At 39.0% G+C, this 13553-nt stretch overlaps 1 protein-coding gene across 2 annotated transcripts in view; it reads left to right on the top strand.

Annotated features, from left to right (window-relative positions):
* Positions 1-12123, top strand: part of cpxm2 (carboxypeptidase X (M14 family), member 2) — a 195075-nt gene extending 182952 nt beyond the window's left edge. For both annotated transcript variants that reach the window (XM_072557521.1, XM_072557519.1), the window contains one exon: positions 4321-12123. In XM_072557521.1, the coding sequence (XP_072413622.1) occupies positions 4321-4571 (251 nt within the window). In that variant the 3' untranslated portion in view covers positions 4572-12123. The remainder of the gene's footprint in view (positions 1-4320) is intronic.
* The last annotated feature ends 1430 nt before the right edge of the window (positions 12124-13553 follow it).

Below are 13553 nucleotides of genomic sequence, written 5' to 3'. Positions count from 1 at the left end.
CCCTCTAGTTCTGGATTTCCTGATCCCAGGGAAAAGACTTTGTCTATTTATCCTGTCCATGCCCCTCATAATTTTGTAAACCTCTATAAGGTCACCCCTCAGCCCCTGACGCTCCAGGGAAAACAGCCCCAGCCTGTTCAGCCTCTCCCTATAGCTCAATTCCTTCAACCCTGGCAACATCCTTGTAAATCTTTTCTGAACCCTTTCAAGATTCACAACATCTTTCCAATAGGAAGGAGACCAGAATTGCAAGCAATATTCCAACAGTGGCCTAACCAATGTCCTGTACAGCCGCAACATGATCTCCAATCCCTGTACTCAATACTCTGACCAATAAAGGAAAGCATACTAAATGCCTTCTTCGCTATCCTATCTACCTGCGACTCCATGTTCAAGGAGCTATGAACTTGCACTCCAAGGTCTCTTTGTTCAGCAGCACTCCCTAGGACCTGACCATTAAATGTATAAGTCCTGCTAAGATTTGCTTTCCCAAAATGCAGCACCTCGCATTTATCTGAATTAAACTCCATTTGCCACTTCTCAGCCCATTGGCCCATCTGGTCAAGATCCTGTTGTAATCTGAGGTAACCCTCTTCGCAATTTGGTGTCATCTGCAAACTTACAAACTGTACCTCTTATGCTCACATCCAAATCATTTATGTAAATGACATAAAGTAGAGGACCCAGCACCGATTCTTGTGGCACTTCACTGGTCACAGGCCTCCAGTCTGAAAAACAACCCTCCACCACCCTCTGTCTTCTACCTTTGAGCCAATTCTGTATCCAAATGGCTAGTTCTCCCTGTTCCATGAGATATAACCTTGCTAATCAGTCTCCCATGGGGAACCTTGTCAAACGCCTTACTGAAGTCCATATAGATCATCACATCTACTGCTCTGCCCTCATCAATCTTTTTTGTTACTTCTTCAAAAAACTCAATCAAGTTTGTGAGACATGATTTCCCACGCACAAAGCCATGTTGACTATCCCTAATCAGTCCTTGCCTTTCCAAATACATATACATTCTGTCCCTCAGGATTCCCTCCAACAACTTGCCCATCACTGAGGTCAGGATCTCCAGTCTATAGTTCCCTGGCTTGGCTTTACCACCCTTCTTAAACAGTGGCACCACGTTTGCCAACCTCCAGTCTTCCGGCACCTCACCTGTGACTATCGATGATACAAATATCTCAGCAAGAGACCCAGCAATCACTTCTCTAGCTTCCCACAGAGTTCTATGGTACACCTGATCAGGTCCTGGGGATTTATCCACCTTTAACTGCTTCAAGACATCCAGCACTTCCTCCTCTGTAATCTGGACATTTTGCAAGATCATCACCATCTATTTCCCTACAGTCTATATCTTCCATATCCTTTTCCACAGTAAATACTGATGCAAAATATTCATTTAGTATCTCCCCCATTTTCCGTGGCTCCACACAAAGGCGGCCTTGCTGATCTTTGAGGGGCCCTATTCTCTCCCTAGCTACCCTTTTGTCCTTAATATATTTGTGAAAACCCTTTGGATTCTCCTGAATTCTATTTGCCAAAGCTATGTCATGTCCCCTTTTTGCCCTCCTGATTTTCCTCTTAAGTATACTCCGACTTCCTCTGTACTCTAAGGATTCACTCAATCTATCCTGTCAATACCAGACATATGCTTCCTTCTTTTTCTTAACTAAACTCTCAATTTCTTTAGTTATCCAGCATTCCCTATACCTACCAGCCTTCCCTTTCACCCTGACAGGAATATACTTTTGCTGGATTCTCATGATCTCATTTTTGAAGGCTTCCCATTTTCCAACCATCCCTTTACCTGTGAACATCTGCCTCCAATCAGCTTTTGAAGGTTATTGCCTAATACCGTCAAAATTGGCCTTTCTCCAATTTAGAACTTCAACTTTTAGATCTGGTCTATCCTTTTCCATCACTATTTTAAAACGAATAGAATTTTGGTCGCTGGCCCCAAAGTGCTCCCCCACTGCCACTGCCCTGCCTTATTTCCCAAGAGTAGGTCAAGTTTTGCACCTTCTCTAGTAGGTACATCCACATACTGAATCAGAAAATTGTCTTGTACGCACTTAAGAAATTCCTCTCCATCTAAACCTTTAACACTATGGCAGTCCCAGTCTATGTTTGGAAAGTTAAAATTCCCAACCATAACCACCCTATTATTCTTACAGATAACTGAGATCTCCTTACAAGTTTGTTTCTCAATTTCCCTCTGACTATTAGGGGTTCTATAATACAATCCCAATAAGGTGATCATCCCTTTCTTATTTCTCAGTTCCACCCAAATAACCTCCCTGGATGTATTTCCGGGAATATCCTCCCTCAGCACAGCTGTAATGCTATCCCTTATCAAAAATGCCACTCCCCCTCCTCTCTTGCCTCCCTTTCTATCCTTCCTGTAGCATTGTATCCTGAAACATTAAGCTGCCAGCCCTGCCCATCCCTGAGCCATGTTTCAGTAATTGCTATGATATTTCAGTCCCATGTCTAACCATGCCCTGAGTTCATCTGCCTTCCCTGTTAGGCCCCTTGCATTGAAATAAATGCAGTTTAATTTATTAGTCCTACCTTGTCCCTGCCTGCGCTGACTGTTTGACTTACTTCTGTTCACAGCTGTACCAATTTCAGATAGATCTCTTTCCTCACTATCTCCCTGGGTCCCACCCCCCCACCACCACCTTACTAATTTAAATTCTCCCAAGCAGTTCTCGTAAATTTCCCTGCCAGTATATCAGTCCCCTTCCAATTTAGGTGCAATCCGTCCTTCTTGTACAGTTCACTTCTATCCCAAAAGAGATTCCAATGATCCAAAAATGTGAATCCTTCTCCTTTTCTCCAGCTCCTCAGCCGTGCATTCATCTGCTCTATCCTCCTATTCCTGCCCTCACTAGCTCGTAGCACTGGGAGTAATCCAGTTATTACTACCCTTGAGGACCTCCTTTCTAAATTTCTGCCTAACTCTGTAATCTCCCTTCAGAATCTCAACCTTTTACCTTCCTATATCGTTCGTTCCAATGTGGACAATGAACTCCTGCTGGTCCCTCTCCCCCTTGAGAACATTCTGCACCCTCTCTGAGACATCCTTGATCTTGGCACCAGAGAAACAACACACCATTCTGCTTTTTCTCTGATGGCCACAGAAACATCTGTCTGTACCATGGACTACAGAATCCCCTAACACAATTGATCTCTTGGAAGTCGACATACCCCTCATTGCATTAGAGCCAGTCTCAATACCAGAAACTTAGCTGTTCGTGCTACGTTACCCTGAGAATCCATCACTGACTGATCTGGAAATTAGAGGAAACTAAAATGATCACAGCAAGTAAAAAAACGTTAATTAAACTAAGAATTCAGTAGATTTAGATTAGATTCCCTACAGTGTGGAAACAGGCCCTTTGGCCCAACAAGTCCACACCAACTCTCTGAAGAGCAATCCGACTAGACCCATTCCCCCCTGACTAATGCACCTAACACTACAGGCAATTTAGCATGGTCAATTCACCTGACCTGCACATCTTTGGATTGTGGGAGGAAACCGGATCACCCTGAGGAAACCCACACAGACACAGGGAGAATGTGCAAACTCCACACAGACAAATGCTCGAGACAGGAATCAAACCTAGGTCCCTGGTGCTGTAAGGCAGCAGTGCTAACCACTGAGCCACCGTGCCACCCTAGTAGAAATTAAGTCCAAAAGCATTCCATTCCATATTCACATACATCTGTAATGTACTGAAAGGGAAAACGAAAATAGCAAAAATCAGGAAAAGCTTAAAGTAAAATACATTAAAATTCACACACATTACTATGAAATCTGTGTAAATGTGCCTTGTTTTATGTTATCAAACCTAAGAATATATAGAAAATTGATGGGGTATATTAAGCATTAGAGAGACTTCAAGATCAAGAGGCTCAAAATTGATTGGTCAATAAATGGGATATTCCAATAAAAGCTGAAGCAAACATAGTCACTTCTATTATTAATAAACATGAAGGATTTTCACAAGAATGATATTTTGGCTTGCATTGATCAACATAAGAGCAATGTCCTGGACAAATTGAAACAATAAAGGTGTGTTGCTACGTAATCAATCATTAAAGAAATAAACAATATAAAAGAACCTGAATCCCCAACAGTGTAACAGACTTAGAGAGCAATCAAAAAGAAAATTGTTAGATTGTTACTCAAATTACTGCTGATTTCCAGTTGAAGTCTGATCATACAATGGAGCACGGAGCAACAGTTACAGCAACATGGCAAGTAAGCTCTGCCTTTTAATCCTGTGGATGTATCTTTTGTTCCAGCAACTAATGGAGACTATTGGCGGCTCTTAAATCCTGGCGAGTACAAGGTCACGGCCAAGGCTGAAGGTTATTCAAGTGCAACCCGGAACTGTGAGGTTGGATACGATATGGGAGCAACCGAATGTCATTTTGTTCTGACCAGAACAAATCTGTCAAGAATTAAAGAGATAATGGAGAAGTTTGGGAAGCAGCCAATCAATCTGTCCCTTAAACGGTTCAGGCGCGTTCGACACAGACGTCGCCAGTTATAGGAAATCCTTATAGAACAGAAGACCTCTCTAAGTGATCGCAGTTCAAATCTTATTTTATGCAAATAACAAAGAACTTCGCCAATTCATTTAAAATAACAAGATACAATCTGGGTTTATGTTATTTGTCGCCGCAATATTCTGTCCATTATTTTAATATATAGCGTATGTAACTTTTAAACTATTCAGCACTTTCCTGCATGATGTAGTTAGAAAACTTGCCATACTGCTGCATATATACAAAGAACACTTTACTAGTACTCTGTTTGGAAAGGCGGGCCATCACTCTCAGACACTAAATGCCTACTGTGCAGATAGAGGTCATTTGGCCCATTGAGTCTGCATTGACCCCTGAAGGGCATCCCACCCAGACCCAGCCCCCACCCTACCCCCACAACCCTGCATTTACCATGGCTAATACACCTAACCTGAACATCCCTGGACACCATGGGCAACTTAGCCTGGCCAATCCACCTAACCTCCACATCTTTGGACTGTAGCAAGAAACCAGAGAACCCAGCGGAAACCCATGCAGACACAGGGAGAATGTGCAAACTCCACACTTGAGGGTGTAATCAAACCTGGGTCCCTGGCTCTGTGAGGCAGAATTGCTAAACACTGAGCCATTGTGCCACCCTAAATGATACGATTTATGTATTTTGAAACTCATTCCCTTGAATGTTCTTTAACTATTGGATTGTTTGTTTTTGCTGTAGTGTTATGAGTTATACAGTAATAAATGGAAGCCAAACATGAAAAGAAATATCTGGTAGGAAAAGCCGATAGTCTGTCAAACCTGCCACACTCCATGATGGTTGGACTACCATGGTTAAAAGTTTCTCCCAGTTACCCACACCCTGTCCCAGCTGACTTCGTATCTACCCCACAGCCAAGTAATCTCCTCTGAGAGGCAAAAGGAACCCTACAAGGCCAGTAGGAGGAAGAGCACACTCTGTAAATTCCTCTCTGGGCTTCACAGATGATCAGAGGTCTCGGAAATCTCATGGATGAGTATTATTTACTTGGTGCAATCTCTGCCACTGTCAGGATATGATCCAGCTCTATCTTGAAGGCAGGTGGAGAGTCAGAATCCATCGCATTAACTACCAGTGTATTCCAGAGGCTCACATTTCTTTTCGAAGACCCACTTCCTGATGACTCTGTGATTACCTTTACTTAAATTAAGCACATATCAGTATGAAATTCCCAATCTTCTAAACTGCAATCCTCTATCAATGGAGAAACTATTTAGACCTTTCATTATTGCAATAGATCTATACAAGCCAAAGCCTACTAAGCTGCTCCAAGGTACCTAGATCAAGATCCATGAGTCTGTCTATGTACCTGAGGTTCTTTGCACAATAAAAGATTTTTTGCGGATCTCCTCTGGACCTTTTCAAAGTGACTATTTCACTCATTGCGTGGAGCTTTCATAACTGGAACAGTGGTATAGACACAGTCGTCCAATGACCTGTATAATATCAAATTGGTCTCTTTGTGTACAAATGGTCATAGAGCCATACTGCATGGAAACAGGCCCTTCGGTCGAACTTGTTCATGCTGACCAGGTTCCCTAAACTGAACTAGTCCCATTTGTCTGTGTTTGGCCCATAACCCTCTGAACCTTTGCAATCCATGTACACATCCAAACGTCTTTTAGATGTTATAATTGTATCGACCCATACCACTTCCTCTGGCAGCTCGTTCCATATACCCACCACTCTCTGTGTGAAAAAGAGACCCTTCAGTTCCCTTTTAAATCTTCCCCCTCTCACCTTAAACTATGTTCTCTAGTTTTGGACTCCCCTATCCTGGGGAAAAGACCTTGGCTATTCATTCTATCTATGTCACTTATAACACAAGTGGATACTCTGATAGTTTAGTTTTAGCTTATCAAAATTGGTCATGAACTTTCAGTGATCTTTAAACAATAATGTGAAGTTTGTTTTCTTCCTTGTCTTTTTTCACTATTTTTCCTTGCAAATTCTATATTAGCCCATGAACATCCATGAGAAAAGAAAGACTAACAGTTATATAGTGCCTTTCATGACCACTGGTACAGCTTAGAATCAAAGAATAAATGAATTTCTATTCATTTAAATTTAATTTTATTTGTCATAGTGTGATTCACTCCCTAAACACATTTAAATCTACCTGCTCTGGTTGGATATCTTTACCCTCTTAAGCCATGCACAGATTTTGGTGCCATTTCAAACATAGTTAGCATACTGGCAGCATTTTGTCCAGATCAGGAATAGAGACTGGTCCCTAAGGATTGCTGGTAGTAACATGTCTACAAGCTGAACCACACCTGTTAGCTACAATATTTTGTCCTTGCAACTGGAGTGCATTCCTGATGCAGTATTTAAAATTTGTGCAGATGTCACAGGATTAAATAATGTGAAATGAGGTATTTTATCAAGGAGCTTCTGAAGGCCCAGATAGACAACACCTACCAGATTTTTTTCATCGCCTAGTCATTTCCTTAAAAAAAAATTCACCAGATGGATCTGCTTTGATTTTAAGTTTATATGGGGTTTGCACAGAACCCCGCGCCCCTTATTAACTTGCGGTCAGTTAAATCTGTTAACTTTCCTAAGTAGTCAGAAGTTGCAAATTCAAGCAATCTATGTGTTGCTTTTATTTTCCTCATTTACTCAAGGATGGTTGAGGAGAGTCTATAAGAAAGTTTTGTACAAAAAAATTGTAATCCACATTTACTCAATGCCTATATTTACCAAATGCCTATAATTACCAAATTACCAAAGGCCAGGCAGATATACAGATTAGAAGCAGGAGTAGGACATTTGGCCCCTCAAGACTACTTCGCAAATCAAGTGAATCATGGCTGATCTGTTTATGTTACAAATTTCACTGTCCACCTACCTCCAATAATCTTTGCTTCTCTTGCCTAATAAGAATCTATCTACCTCCACCTTCAAAATATTTAATAATGTGTACCTCCCTCTAACGGAAAAACATACTCCTTTTCTCTGTTCTAAAAGGGTGACCCTCAGTTCTTGACTCACCTACAAGACAAAATAAAATCCTTTCTATGATCTTAAATACCTAAGGTTGTTAGTCCTCACTCTTCTCAATACCACTGAAAATAAGCCCAGCCTATCCAATCTCTCCCCCTAAGATGACCTGTTCATTCCAGATACCTCGCTAGTAAACCTGCTCCAAACCATTCCCAACACATTTATATTTTTCCTTTAAGTAAGGAGATGTAACTGTTGACATAATTCCCAATGTCATGCCATCAAAGCCTTTTATAACTGAAGCGTAGCAGCCTTACGTTGATACTCAATTCCTCTTAACATAAACGGTAGCATTCTATTCACCTTCTTAATTATCCCCTGCACCTGAATAACTTTTCATGACTCAAGCTGTAGGATACCTAGATATCTCTGCAATGTGAAATTCTGCAGTCTTTCTCTGTTTAATAATTTCATTATTGTTCTTCCTGCTAAAGTGAACAACTTTATGTTTTCCCACATTATAGTCCACCTGCCAGATATTTACTCACTACTCAATGTATTGATCCAAGTGTAACCTCCTTCTGTGCTTCACAGCATACTTTCCTAGCTATCACTGTGTCTTCTCCAAATCTAGCTACCATGTCTTCACTCCCCTATCTAAACCATTGAGGTATGTTGTACGAAGCCAGACCTGCAGCAGAGACCTTGCAGGACTTGATTTGTCACATCCTACCAATCAGAAAAAGACCCCATCACTCAGTTTCTCTCATGCCACCTCGGCCTTGAGCTCCTTAATACCCTTCTAAATGGCATCGTCTTAAATGGAAATAAAGGCCCATCTACAGCACCCCCTTTATCAATAAGACTATGTTACTTTTTCAAAGAATCCGATAAATTAGTTAAGCAGGATTCCCCTGTCACGAAACTGCACAGAATCTTTTCAATTATCAAATGCGCAACATTAACCATTTTAATGATTAATTTTAATGCCTTACCATCTAATTGACCACTTCCATCTAGAAGGGCAAGAGTAGCAGATAGATGGGAACACTACCACATGCAAGTTCCCTTCCAAGCCACTCACCATCCCGACTTGGAAATATATAGCTGTTCCTTCACTGGGTCAAAAGCCTGGATTCCCTCCCTAAGGGCATTGTGGGACTATTTACGGATAGACACAAAATATTTTGTTAATTTCATCTGCCATTTCCTTATTATCTAGTATTAACTTGCCATTCTCACTCCCTAGGGGACCAACGTTTATTTGATCTAACCCATACCTTTGTAAAATACCTGTCAAAATTTTTGCTATCCATTTTAAATGCCCTAGCTAACTTCCTATCATGCCATAATTTCTTCCTCCTCTGTAATCTTTTAGTCATTCTTCACTAATCTTTATATTTGTCCTAATCATCTTCAGCCAATCTGGTTTGTGGAAATATGCATTTTTTTCATTAATTTTAATGTTTTCCATAACATTTTAGTTCACCATTCAGATGAGTCTCCTTATAAGTTAACTTTATAGTAGGAATATACTTATTCCAAATACTTTTAAATGTCAGCCAGTGCTTTACAACTGATTTGTTGTATGGCCTAGTATCACAGTTCCATTCAGCCAACTTAGCTTTTATACATGCATAATTGTCCTAATGCAAGTTTAAAGTGCTGTTCTTAGACTTACTCTTTTCCTTTTCAAGCTAGATGTAAAATTCAGACATTTGGTCATGGCTACCTCAAGTTGCCTTTACTGAGAGATCATTAATCCTATTACACAGTAGCAAGTCTACCATAATCCCATTGGGGAATTCTTTTCCTTACTCTGTTTCATCCTGATTCCATATCCTGATCTCCTGAGTCAAGGTCATCTCTAATTATTGCATGGATGCCATCCTTGTCAAAAACCTGTATCTGAATGGAAGCACAGAAAACAGTCATTGTTTCACAGATGAAAATGGTATTGTGCACATTCATAAACAGTAAAATAGTCCTGTCAGTTGATATACATGTTCAGTAAACCATAAACTGTTTGATCTTTCCCTTGTTGACTCTTTACATTTTTACCACAGCTCAAATCAATCTTGTTTCAGAATAACTGACCCTCTGTCCACATTTACCTAGCATGCTGTTCTTCACATATGTCAGATATCCCTCAATATTCAGGACTTCTTCTTGTCATCCTGCAACCATGTATCCATAAAGGCTATTTATGTACTTTAAGTCATATTTACTTCAGTGTATACTATCCACTGTTTACTTTGTTGTGAGTGTTATGTGTATTCAGATGCAGTGTCTTTAATTTTGACATTTTTGTTATTTTTCTAACATCTAGTGTTGACTGTTGGTGTATTTTTAGGTTTATTCCCTCCATACCTTCCTGTCCTTCTCTGACCTTTATTTACCACATGCTATTTTGCCCTCCTGCCTTGATACTATTCCTGATTTGCTGCGTCAACCCAAACATGATCCTTTGCCTCCACTATTCATTTTAAAGCCCTTTCTACTTGGATAGTTGTACGATTTTCCAGAATATTGGTCCCAGCACAGTTCAGGTGCACACTGTCTCAATGGTACAGCCCTCATTTTCCTCAGAACTGATGTCAGTGCTCCATAATCTGGAAGCCACTTGTCCTACATCAATCTTTGAGTCACATATTCATTTCACTGACCTTATGTGTCCTTTGTCAATTGTTGGTCAGGTAATAATGCAGAGAAGACTGCCCTTGTTTTTGGTCTTCAATTTGGTTCATAATCCTCATATTGTTTAAATACAACCTTTCTTATTTTTGCCCAATGTCATTGGTACCTACATGGACCGTGACATCTGAATCCTTGGATTGTCCTAATTCCCAGTCCAAACTTCTGTTCAGTCCTGTTGATCTCTGATTTTCATGCTATGTCTCTGAGGTTTATATGTCAAACTCTTAAGGGGTAAAAAAGGAAGCATTTGTCAGCTTTTATTATGAAACTTCAAAATCTATTGATCAGTTGAGACTCCATAATTGCAGGGTCTTTCAATACTATTCAGTTCAAATGCTATTCCAATCATTCTGAAATAAAATTGATTTGAGCAGTGGTAAATGTAAACAGTTAACATGGGAAAGTTCTAACAGTCTGCAGCTTATTGAGAATGTATATCAAACAACAGGCCTTTTATTGTATTTGATACTATTTTAATCTGTTAAACAATTACTCTTTTCTGTGGTTCCACCCAGACACAAGTTCCAGATTTTGGATTTTTTTTATTTCAAAAGGTGGGACTGTAATCAAGTAATAAACCTGTACTTAATAAACTTGTTGAATTTCAGTTTGAACCAATGATAACACAAAACGGTCACAAAAAGGCACATATTTCAGGCTTCCTTTTGAACCCAGCCTGAAAAATGTGCCTATTTTTGTGAAATTCATTAAATGGATTGTAATGGATTGGATGCACACTATCAATACGATTTGTCCAAACTGTAAATTGTCTGCATTGAATTTTACTGCATATATACTTTTGTTTTTTGGTTCAAACAAAAAAGATGGCCAAATTATACACATATAAATAGTTTTAGTCTGTTTTCCAATTCTTGAATAAATAGATAGCAAGCCCATTGTTTGTGATATTAATGGTGCATATTCTTATCACACCAGTCACTAACTTTCATTTTGTTTCTGTGGGCAATATCATACTGAAGTGAATAAATAAATCAAACTAGGACTCCAATGGATGTATGCAATTAGTTTATGGGTAAAGAAAGTTCTATTTTGTGTAGAAGTTGAAGTCATAGCTTTCCACTTCTTATACTTGATACGAGGAATTGAAATGGAAAAATTCCTTTTGTGGAATATGATAGGGTAGATATTGTGATTGAATATAATTAGACAAAAAAATCAAACTAATGAGTCAGCTTTTATTGATTAGCACAAGTCAATAATAACCAGTGAGAACACAGAACCTTAACCAGTGAGATGTGAGACATTTCATTTAAAATATTCAAAATTAATGGCTTAATTAATAAAATTGAATCGAATTACATTGTCAGTACCTTTGATTATACGACATTTAAGACTTTTGAGGCATACAAAATTTTTGATTTGTGTTTCGCAAATACAAACATGAACAATTAACAGAGCCAAGTAGCACTTAAAAATAATGACGTTTTTATAATTCTAAACTCAAAATTGTATTGCTTCCCTTTAGTGAAATGCAACTTCAAACTCAATTAGCAATATTTTGTCATGTTATTTTGAGTGCTTTAAGTTGGTTTACAATCATTGTTACACTTCTGTGTGGCAAGTGTTCAAAGCCTACTTCGAAAATTTATATTGTCATGGCTGAGGTTCTAAATATGGCCTTAGAAATCAGTATCTTTCCTTACTTCAGTATCATAATATTTTTATATTTTTGGTGTACATTCACAATTATGGTGAAAATTTTAAAACGGAACATCCATAACTGTCATGTGCATAATGGAGTAAAATATCTGTAATGTTCATTCTGTGTTAATTTGTCAATTTGTGCTAAGTTGTGAACTTACAGTCACCTTAACTCTTAAGTGTTCTTGCACTTTAAAATAAAGCATTATAACATATCACTTTGTCACTTGGTCCTTCACTGAGTCAATAATATTGATAATGAATTGATATATGTGCGTCTCAAACTATTTTTTCAATTTTTCTCTAATTTACCATTCTCCGGCCAATTTAAATGATGTCAACAGAGGACACTTTCAACATCTTATATTGAACACTTTGTGTGTTCAATACTATGATTTTTTTTAAAAATCATTTATAGAATGTGGGTGTTGCTGGCTGATCAGCATTTATTGACTGTCCCTAGTTACTTTCAGAAGGTGGTGGTGAGCTGCCTTCTTGAACCACTGCAGTCCATGTGCTATGAGTTGACCTACAATGCCTTTAGGGAGAGATTTCCAGGAGTTTGACCCAGCAACATTGAAGGAATGGTGATATATTTCCAAGTCAAGATGGTCAGTGGCTTGGTGGTGAACTTGAAAGTGGTGGTGTTCCCATTTATCTGCTGCCCTTGTCCTTCCATATGAAAGTGGTTGTGGTTTGGAAGGTGCTGTCTGTAGATCTATGGTGAATTTCTGCACTGCATCTTGTAGACAGTACACACTGCTGCGACTGAGCATCAGTGGTGGAGAGAGTGGATGCTTGTGGATGCAATGCCAATCAAGCAGGCTGCTTTGTCCTGGATGGTGTCAAGCATTGTGAGTGTTATTAGAGCTGCACTCATCCAGGCAAGTGGGGAGTATTTCATTACACTCCTGACTCGTGCTTTGTAGATGGTGGGCATGTCTTGAGGAGTCAGGAAGTGAGTTACTCGCCACAGTATTCTTAGCCTCTCATCTGTTTTTGTAGCGACTGTATTTATGTGGTGAGTCCAGTTAAGTTTCTGGTCAATAATAACTCCCAGGATTTTGATAGTGGGAGTTGATATTTTTCAAAGTGACCGTTTCATTTAAAGAGTATGTAAAGGGCTTTCCTACAGAGAACAGCAGCCTGGCCTTTTATAGATGTTGTGCATTAACATTAAATAATGGAGCTTCATGTGTTAATTCTGCTAGTACCTCAAAATGCGTGATAATTACAGATTGACAGGAGGAATGCATTTCAGATATAGCAGGAGCTCTGGCATAATCTCTACATTCTGTGATGGTTCTACAACCGGAAAATTGTAAACACTTTGTTACTTTTTCTTTGACATTAAATCATTCTGATGGCTGGATTGTTAAAAGTTAAATTACCTGAAACTTGTTTTATTTTAGAAGCAGAATCATGTACAATTCATATTTCTAAATTTTCCAAAATCTTAATCTAAGCATTGTACAATTTTTAAAGTATTGCCCTGTGAATAATTGTATTGTAGCATCATGGTTATGTTGGTAGACAAGTAATCCAGAATTTTGAATTCATAATCCTGAAAATATTACTTTGAATCCCATCTTTAAAGTCTGAAATCTAAATTTAGTTCTATAATTTTATCTCAGAGAAAGAAAGC

This window comes from Chiloscyllium punctatum, chromosome 38 (genome assembly GCF_047496795.1).
Source record: "Chiloscyllium punctatum isolate Juve2018m chromosome 38, sChiPun1.3, whole genome shotgun sequence".
Lineage (NCBI taxonomy): Eukaryota > Metazoa > Chordata > Chondrichthyes > Orectolobiformes > Hemiscylliidae > Chiloscyllium > Chiloscyllium punctatum.
Note: the sequence above shows the minus strand (reverse complement) of the source record. Positions and strands in the feature narration are given on the sequence as shown.